The 10,579-nt window shown below is 39.4% G+C and overlaps 1 protein-coding gene across 1 annotated transcript in view; it reads right to left on the bottom strand.

The window, feature by feature from the left end:
* Window positions 1–4,088: 4,088 nt before the first annotated feature.
* Window positions 4,089–10,579, bottom strand: part of CCDC195 (coiled-coil domain containing 195) — a 15,264-nt gene continuing 8,773 nt past the window's right edge. Inside the window, exon 3 of the mRNA XM_024763135.1 lies at window positions 4,089–4,254. Within this exon, the coding sequence (XP_024618903.1) occupies window positions 4,089–4,254 (166 nt within the window). The remainder of the gene's footprint in view (window positions 4,255–10,579) is intronic.

Genomic DNA, 10,579 nt, shown 5'->3' with positions numbered 1-10,579 from the left:
ACCCGTGTCTCCTGCTTTGGCAGGTGGATTCTTAACCACTGCACCACCAGGGAAGCCCCCCATTCTCAGGTTTTTATCAAGATTTCTGCCCAACGTTGTTTTTTTTTATTCTTGGAAAAACTATTTTTAAATTGAGGTATAATTTATACACAACTATATGCACACATCTTAAGTACTGTGGTAGGCAGAATAATGGACTTCCAGAGATGTCCACATTCTCATCCCTGAAAACTGAATATGTTACCATCCATGACAAAAGGGGCCTTGCAGAGGTCCTTAAATTCAGGTCCTTGAGATGGAAAGATTACTCTGGATTATCCGTTACCATCCATGACAAAAGGGGCCTTGCAGAGGTCCTTAAATTCAGGTCCTTGAGATGGAAAGATTACTCTGGATTATCCGTTACCATCCATGACAAAAGGGGCCTTGCAGAGGTCCTTAAATTCAGGTCCTTGAGATGGAAAGATTACTCTGGATTATCCATGTGAGCACAGTGAAATCACAAGAATTCTTAAAAGTGGGAGAGGGGGGCAGAACTGGAGGTCAGAGTGATGAGATGCAAGAAAGATTCCACCCACCTCCATTGCTGGCCTTGAAGATGGAGGGAGGGAGGGGACCATGAACCTAGGGATAGGTGTGGCACCTAGAAGCAGGAATAGGCAAAAAACATGGTTAGCCACAAAGCCTTAGGAAAGGAACACAACCCTGCCAATACTTTGATTCTGGCCTAGTGAGACCTTTGTTGGACTACCGGCCTATAAAACTGTAAGAGGATAAAGTTGTGTTGTGTTAAGCCACTGCATTTGTGATAATTTGTTATGGCAGCAATAGGAAACTAGTATCACAGCTAAATGAATTTTTACATATGTATAAATCTGTGTAACCACTACCTAGAACAAGATATAGAACATTTTTACCATGCTACAAAGTTCCCTCAGGCCCTTTCCCAGTCAAAATCAGCCATCAGAGGTAGCCACTATTCTTGACTTCCAACTTCATAGGTTAGATTTGCCTGTTTCTGGGCTTCTTATTAATGGAACCACTATATGCTCTTTTATGTCTGGCTTCTTTCTTTTAACGTAGTATTTGTGAGGTTCCACTATTAATACCACTTGTTTTTATTGTTATGTAGTATTCCATTGTATGGATATGTCACAATTTATTCTTTACTCTTTTTCTTTGTTTCAAGTTTTTATCTATTAATAGTAATGCTCTCTGAACATTCTTGTGCAAGGCTTTTAATGGATATATGTACTTGTGTCTCTTGGAGATATATTTGGAGCAGAACTGCTGGGCCTAAGATAGGTGTATACTGAACTCTAATAAAAACTGCCAGAAGTTCTTCCAAGTGGTTGGCCTATTGCAGAATAATTTGGCAAAGATCTGAACCAGCTGCATAACCTCTCTCAGGAGGGACATGAAAACATTCTGTAGTGGGCTGCCCTTTGCTGTGGTTATTGAAGAAAAGGGTATGTTTTGTGGCACTGTACTGCACAGGGCTTGTTACCAGGTTGCTTGGAGAAGAACAAAGAGCTGGGTGAGACCGTGGCTGGAACTCTGTGCTTTAGACTTTCACCTGCCATTTCAAATACTTAACTCTGTTCAGGGTGCTTGTCAGAATTCAAAGTTGATGTTATGAAACCTAATGTAGCACTAATAATGTGTTGCTCCCTATTTGGAAAAAGATTGGACTGCAGATGTTAAAAAGACCAAAGGAAGAGGAGAAAAAAGATGGAAAACATTGGGCGTGGGAGACTGCCACGCTGTTACATGACATAGAATAAAACGGTCTGGTGATGCCCAAGTTAGGAGATGCAGGGGTCCTAACAAATTATAAGCACCAGCTTCTGGAGACACCGAGGAGACGTGTACCTGATGATCATTATGCATTGACTTTCAGAAATCTTAAAGTTCACAAATGCTCTTCCCCGAGACTTCCGTCATCCTCATCTTTTGTTTTAATTGGTGACGAGATGGCAAATACAGTCGATCCTCATTATTCACAGATTCTGTGTTTGTGAGTTCACCTCTCGCTACCGTTTATCTATGACCCCAGATCAATACTCACCACGCTTTCATGCACATTTGCGGATATGTGCAGAGCAACAAAACAATTTGAGTCCGTGGAGACGCAAGCCACCAGCTGACATCGAACCAGCTGATGCCCTGCCTTCTGCTCTTGGGCTGTAAACAAGTGTCCTTTCTACAGTCTCTTAGGGCCATGATTTTCACACTTTTGTGCTTTTTTTTGGTGATTTTGATGTTTAAAATGGTCCCCAAGCAAGTAGTGCTGAAGTGCTATCTAGTGCTACTTAGTGCAAGAAAACTGTCATCGAGTGTCTTAAGCCAAGTGTTAGATAAGCTTCCTTTGGCTATGAGTCATAGTGTTGTTGGCTGTGAGTTTGTTATTGAATCCCAATATATATTAAATAAGGTGTCAAACAGAAATACACATAAAACAAGCTTATGTATGAATTGTTTGCTGAAAATTTTGTGATCATAGGCTCGCAGGAAGCTAACCCTGTATTTCCCCTGGGGGCAATTGTTTAGTATTTGCTAATTCAGTATTCATGGTGACTTTATAGTGAATAATGAGAATCCACTGTGTATAGCACATAGACCCTCAATTCCATGGATATGCCCTAGAAGTTCCCAATGATGAAACATACCAAAAAAACTTCGAAACAAGAGGAAACCTAGGGCTTCCCTGGTGGCGCAGTGGTTGAGAACCTGCCTGCCAGTGCAGGGGACACGGGTTCGAGCCCTGGTCTGGGAAGACCCCACATGCCGTGGAGCAGCTAGGCCCGTGAGCCACAACTACTGAGCCTGCGGGTCTGGAGCCTGTGCTCCGCAACAAGAGAGGACGCGATAGTGAGAGGCCCGCGCACTGCGATGAAGAGTGGCCCCCGCTTGCCGCAACTAGAGAAAGCGCTCGCACAGAAACGAAGACCCAACACAGCCAAAAATAAAATAAATAAATAAATAAAGAGGAAACCTAGAGTTCTCATTGACCTACTGAAGGGATTTCTTTAAGTTTGTAGCCAAATTTCATACAAGCTCATTCTGATCTCTTTTAGGTTCTGGGCATATGGCTTCATATTTGCTCATATCTGTTTTCCTACTTAAAATAAGATTGTGGCAATGGCCACAGGTTATAGAATGTCAGTGGTGTCAAGACCCTCAAATCTATCAATACAACTCCCTCTTTTACAGATGAGAAATTTGAGGCCCAGTTAGGTGAAGAGATTGCCAAGATCTGGAATTCCATTTACTTAGCTGCCTTGTATTTAGTAAATACGAATCAAGCTGAGAGATGATCGTAACAGCAATATATGAAATTCATGTTAAAGAATCAGTATAGTAAGAGTAAATTCTGTATTATCAGCATCATGTAGACTTGGGTGATAAAGTGTTTCTCAGATAATTTAACACTCTATCTTTGCAAGTCCTGGTTTTAAATGATTGATAGCATCATACTACAGAGAAATCTTTTGACTAGAAGATTGCCAGATCACTTTGTGCCAGATCACTAACTCTCTGGGCAGCGCTGGGAGGGGGCAAACCTCTGCTTACCTTTTCCTTGAAGGCAAGGAATATGTCCTGTACATACTACTACTGCCACTTCTACCACTATTACTATTATTTCTTGAGTGCTTACTGGGTGCTAGGTATAGGAGTAGGTGCTTTACATATTTTAGCTCATTAAATCTCCACGTGCCAGAGAATGTCAGCATATCTCCATTTCACACATGAGGGAACTGAAGCTTTAAGAGGCTCAGTGATGTTGCTTAAGATCACATGGGTGTGAGGGAGTGAGAACCCGGGGCTGTCCTTGTCCGTGCCGTCAAGGCACATCCTTCTTCAGGATCTGTGACATTCAGGGCTGGTCTTTGCAACCCCTCGACTTTACAACAGTGATTCTCAGCATTGCTTACACATTGGAATCATGGGGGGAGCTCTAAGGAATACTGATGACAAGGTCCATCCCCAGGGCTGCTGACATAACTCATCTAGGGTGAAGCCTGGGAAATGGGATTTTTAATGCTCTCTGGTTTATTCGATGCTGCAGTCAGGATTGAGAACTGCCACTATATGCTTAGTTTCAGGGACTGGGGAGAGAAGGCCGGGAGGGCCGAAGCACTTTCTGACTTTGGAGTTCCAGTTTTCTGAGAGCTGGCTTTTCTTGGAATGGCTTCTTGAGGAGATCGTTTAAATGCTAGATTTCTGGGACCAGGAATGAGCTTCAGTGCAGCTCTACAAATGTAGAGCACTTGGAGAGAGAAAAAAGTAAATATTTGGGAGGAACACTTGAATGAGTTGGTTTAGAAAAGATTTGAGGCCAAAGGGAGTTTCTGTTTTAAGAGAGGAAGCGTCTGTGTGTGATGATGTGATGTAAGTTTTCCACAGTCAGTCTGGATAGAACTAGAACCAAAGCCAATGGCCAGGATGAAAAAGGCCACATCTTTGACGGGCAATATAAAATCAGCCACATATTAGATGAAATAATACAGTTAGGAAGGGAGTCATTGGCTCACTTCTTGCATGCCCATTTAACTGTTACGTGACCAGAGGCCATTTCGCAAGTTACTTTTTCTAGTGCACTAAATGGTGTAGCAATTGGGCCAAAGAGTTATTTACTTCTGAGCTATCCATTCAGCTACCTGCTCTTCAATGCTGAAAGCTTTTCTTATATTAAACAATGGGGTTTGTTGGACAAAATGTTATTTCAAAGACCAAGAACCTTCTAGGTGTTTCACAGAGTGAATTTTTTCCTACTTAGATAGTCTTGCTTGTTCCCCTTAACTTTCCATCAGAAATGGGTTTCTGGTCTGAGGTAACTGTGTGAATTAAAAATCCTCAAGACTAAGGAGGAAAGAAAGGAGGAAGGGTGAGTATTTGGAAATTAATGGAAGGAATTAGGGACAATTTTCATGAATGAGTAAAATTAAGACTGATAACTGTGTTCCCTAAAGCAGAGGGGTGCTGTATCTTTTGGAACACTCTTAACGAAAATGTATACGGTCTTCATAAAATGGTATTGAGCAGATGGCAGAATGAATTTGTTATCATTGTTAAGAATAGACTTTTAATTGGTCCTCACATTCAGACATCTCAAGCGTAAGAATTTTGAGTTGACCTGCAGGAGGAGAAATTCTAATTAAAGGAAAGGGTAAAATGAGGAGATATTTCCTGAATGTAAGCCTGAATGCCACAGAGAATTATCTTTTAGCAAGACCTGGACAGGAACAAGTTTAATCTCTCTCTGAGTTCATGGAGAATTGTGTTTCAAGATCGACTTTCAAAGTAGTTTTAATAATGTCGAAGTACTAAGTATGTATGAGACTGGATAAATTCAGTCTTCCTTTTCTCACGTTTCAGAAAACTAATTGTGAGTAGATTATTGTAGTCATGAGATATTTTGACTGTCTTACAGCACTAATGATAAAAGCAGGAATCAAAGAAGAATTAAAGCTACAACAGGTCTTTTATTCACTCCTGTATGAGAAAGAGTATTTTTCAATTACATGCTTTTTCAAACACAGCTTGAATAAATGAACATTCCTCTGCATTGATATTTAAAAATTAAGTACTACTGCAGGCGGCAGAACTGTCTCTTAAAATAGGACTATAATTGAGCACTATATGTGGATTACAATAACCACAGAGTTCTCTCTTATACTGCTTTATCATATTTTTTGAGTTCTATGGGTGATGTTTTCCATAATCAGAAGGTACTACTGTACTTTCCTTTTTATTTTGGTGGTAAAAACATCAGGCTCAATGATTGTGCCTGCCTGGATACTTCGAGGTTCCTAAGATCTGTTTCCTAGAGGGTAAGCTAGAATTTGGACTAAGGAATAAAATGAACTCCATAATGTTTCCCATTGTCTCTCTACACAGCAATTTTCTGGTTAAGTTTATTCTAGATTCACAGCTGAGGGAGTAGAAATAGCTCAAGGAAATCAGAGCAGACAGAATTGGGGTGCTGGAAAAGTTGCCAGGGCCAACCATTTGATTTTGAACACATTGTTTATGTTTTCCTTTGTTTCAATATCTTTAGTTGTCAAAGGACATTTGCAGGAGACCAATTTATGAAAGCAAATAGCTCTGGCAGATGTTGGTGTACTTTGATAATAGATTGATGTATTTGTTAACTTTTGGCTTTCATCACCCACAGAGTTATGAATTTCTGCCACTCTTGGCAGTGATGGTGGCCATTAAGAATTCATCATGGGAAGGTTTCTCTTCCTTCTTCCTCTTTCTCTTTTTCCTCTTCTTTCCAGGTAAAGTACACAGCTCTGAATGCTAGGGAAGTGTCTTGCTGTTCATCTTTTAGCTGATGACTCATCAACTTAACCAAGAGAAAATCAAAAGCTAGAAAACACAAAAGCTAGAAATCTCACATATAAGTTTTTACCTGGTATCTTAAATCGGGTCTTTAGACAAGTCGTATTTGGTTTTCACAATGTTTTAAAAATTGAACACAATGCCAGTATTTATGAATCAGGAGATTTTGCATAAAAATCCAGATTTTAACATCCATTGGACGATAGACCATGTGACAATGGAGTGTCCCCTTCCCCACACAGTCTCACAAGCATGAGTAGTTGCAGCCCTATGTGGATGGGGTGTGCATATGCCTGTTCTCCAGAGCCCCCGCCTCCTTTCTATCACTTGTCTGTCCCTGCTGGACATTTGAGTTCCCCTCTTTCGTATCTTTCACCTATGGCTGTAACCTTGCCCTATTGTACACCTGTTACAATGCTGAGAATATTGTTAATCTTAAATGAATATCATAAATAAAGGAAGCATCTGACCCATTATGTGACTTTTACCTCAGGGTATTCGTTGATTCATCCATTTCCCTTCCAGGAGTCTGTCTTGTGATGATTAAAAACCTCTCTTAGAAATAGACTGGACCATTCATACCCTTTCCTTGCTTCCCTGCTTCTTCAACTTGGCATCAGATCTGGGGCACCCTATGATTCTTAGTATTTACAATAGCCGATAGTAATCATAGCTGTTTAAGACATCACCTGGGAAGGCTTGTTTAAAATGTGAATTTCTTGTCTTGTTCCTGTCTGGAGCCCCCAGATCTGCATTTTAACACTCTGGAGATTTTAACATTAAGATATTTGTTTAAAAGGCATACTGGTATTAGAACATGATTGCTGTAAACTTGGAGGAGGAGATGGTCTCTTGACTAGAAGTTCAGGATTTGAGGGAGTTCTGAGGTTTTCAACCCCTAAGTAATAATCATTTGAACCTTTTCCTCTCTCCTTCCAACCAGGATGAGTGTCTTTGAGTGTCTTTGCCATTAGCCAGCCCACAGTTACTCTGAGCCCACAATAAACTCCCAAACTGTGGGAGTTTGCTGTGTTTGTGTCTACATGCCAGTAACACGGGATATTAAAAGACCAAGTGAGCTTGTGTCAGTGAAATATCAACACACAAATTAACTATAAGGATAATCACTGTGGCTTCTATGTTATAATCAGAAATAGAACTTTTTTTTTCTAGATTTGTTATAGTGTCAACTGGAGAATGACACATAATGGGAACAGCAGCATTTCCTGATAGCATAGCACAGATACAAAACACTTAGCATGCAACTTAATTAAATTACGTTTAATTGCTCACATGCTGCATAGAGAGACTTCCACAGACACTGTGCACCCATCAACAACAACATAAAGTAATGGCTTCCATTTCTTGGCCAAGTCCACTGACAACTCTATTGACCCAACGCCAAATATTTGTATATCTTACTGAGCATCTTGCCAGAGGTCTTTTCAGGGGAAGACATTGACCCAGCCAGGCCTTGGTGTTCCCACATGTTGGAAATCAACTGTTTCTTAAATTTCACCGCCTTACGTATACTACTCTGTAATGGTACTTAGCTGGTTTGTGGTCTGATTTGATGAGCATTTCAAAGAACTTGAGTTTTTGGAATATGAAGACATGTTCATGGGTAACAGGAAACTGACTGTCTTTATCTTGTCCCTAAAGAACGCAGAATAGGGAAAGAGAGATAAAACGTCTTAGTGAGCCTTTATGCAAAAACACTTACTATTTCTACAAAACATTTACTATTTTTGCAAGTCACCAAATATTGCTTAAAGTGTTAAAGGTTCACCTTAAATATATCATAATTTTTTTTGTTTAGTTGTTCAATAATAATGCATGAAAAAATATTGGGGGCTTCCCTGGTGGCGCAGTGGCTGAGAGTCCGCCTGCCGATGCAGGGGACACGGGTTCATGCCCTGGTCCGGGAAGATCCCACATGCCGCGGAGCGGCTGGGCCCGTGAGCCATGGCCGCTGAGCCTGCGCGTCCGGAACCTGTTCTCCGCAACGGGAGAGGCCACAGCAGTGAGAGGCCCGCGTACCGCAAAAAAACAAAACAAAACAAAAATATTGGAATTGGCCTTTTGATTAAACCCAGTGAATAGCGCTGATAAAACTAAAATTTAAAAATTTTGAGGCAGGGTCTGTACGTCTGAGGATTATTAGCTTGGCGTTTAAAGGTGGAGAATATCGTGATCTCTCAGGCAAATGGTCCTGCACATCAAAACTCTTCAGTTGAAATGAAGAAGGAATTTGAGGGAATTATTTTATAATCCCAGTCAATTTGGAGTTTGCATTAATGGAATATCCATCACACCTGAGCAATAAGGGGAGAGCGAAGTGACAGCAATGACCCAGTGTTACCTGAGGGATTAAATCTTTTCATTTTGCCCACTCCTCCATTCCTCTTGAACAGTGTTATATATAATTTTGACATAAACCAGGATAAAGTTCTCCCAGGAATAAGTCTAAAGAACAGTGTTTAAAATTATTGCTTTTTCTCTAGATTTGATCTCTCTCTCTCTCTTTAATTAGATAAGACCATAATTTCACTGAATGGCATTCAGTGGCCTGTATCTAGGGGAACACATCTGCTCCCTCCCTTGGGAGGAAGGCCAGTAGTTCTATATGGGAACAATAAAATAATAACTGCTCTGCCACTTAGCAAGCATTCACTTGACTATCCCATTTATTCTTCACAAAAACTATGAGGTAACTGCTATTATGATTCTCTTTTTACAAAAGAATAGACTACAGCACAGCTCAGACTAATAACTTTTCCAAGACCATGCTGTTTGCAAATGATGGCGTTGGGACTTTAGCCATCTGATTCCAGAGGCTGTCTTCTTAACCACTTTGCTTAGGAAAAGAAGACAATGTATTTATTTTAATGTGTCTGTTTTATCCTATCAGTAAAATATCATTTCTAAGTTTAGTTGTCCATATGGACCCTTTTCCCTAATCTTTTCAACAGCCTGAGGTTTTTTTTTTTTTTTTCTTGAATGCAGGAGGAAGAGATTGGGTTTCTATGTCAAAATTAGGGAAGAAATTAAAATCCAGTCTCTAGTTTCTGGAGATCATTTGTTCTTAGAAATATTGACATTGGCATTATTCCATAAAATACTTTTTTGGTACAATAATAGAAAAGTTCATGAGCAAATTAGGTACAATGTCTCACTGATTTGAAAGCTAATTCAAACAGATTGGTTCTTGATAAATCTTTGTAAGAGTCTTTGAAAGCTATTAGAAAGGAAATGAATTTACCCAAAAATTAGAGGAATAATGTAATGAGTTGTTACTTTACTAGTTAATCCCTGAGGAAGTAAAAGACAAAATAAAAAAGTACTACAAAAAAAAAAGCTTAATTCCTATTCAACAGTTCTCTGTATCTACTGGGTTTTATGCCAACCCAGCTGTTGATTTTAAGCCATTACTGACTTTCTTGCTTTAACACAATTCTACAATTGGCTCAATCTTTCAAATTAAAGTAGATTCCAAATTAGAAATGGATTGTGTTCTAATAGTTTATTCATTGGCAGCTTGGAAGTTGGAAAACATTTTGCTTCAGAAAAATAATACATTATAAACATTGGCTAGGTCCCCAAACTACCATAGAAAATAATATAAATTGAAATGGGAAAATTAATACCGCTCTATTTCCCAGTTTAGCATTGTAGGTCTGTAAGCCTGTAATGGTTTAAGTGCAAAAACTAAAGCATTATAATACAGGCACTCTACAATTATAAACTATGTAAACACAAACCTGGAAAGATATCCATTAAAATCTCAATGGTGGTTTTTCAGGTAATGGGATTAGGGAAGATTTTCCTTTTTATACTTTTTACATCACATTAATATTTTATAATTAGCAATTTAAAAAATAATGAACATTTAGTGCTTTTATGTAACTGTATATTATATATACATAATTTTATTTAGACAAAGGGTACATCTCTGCCTTTCTTCCCTCCTCCCTCTTTGAAAACACATGGCCATTGGAACACAGTGGTTGGATGTACACTTCTTGTTTCCATATCCCACATCTGCTCTGTCAACAGATCTTGTTGGCTCCACCTTCAAATGTTTAGAAACCACATCCAGTTATTGCCGTTGGCCAAGAAATAATCATTTCTTGTCTAAATTATTTTTTTAGCCTTAAACATGGTCCCCTTGCTTTCTATATTGTTTTTCTATAGTCTTTTCAAAACTGAGCTCTCTCTCTCTCTCTCTCTC

This window comes from Neophocaena asiaeorientalis, unplaced genomic scaffold, assembly GCF_003031525.2.
Source record: "Neophocaena asiaeorientalis asiaeorientalis breed wild unplaced genomic scaffold, Neophocaena_asiaeorientalis_V1.1 scaffold86, whole genome shotgun sequence".
Classification (NCBI taxonomy): domain Eukaryota; kingdom Metazoa; phylum Chordata; class Mammalia; order Artiodactyla; family Phocoenidae; genus Neophocaena; species Neophocaena asiaeorientalis.
The sequence above is the reverse complement of the archived record's forward strand: the minus strand, read 5'-3'. Positions and strand labels throughout refer to the sequence as shown.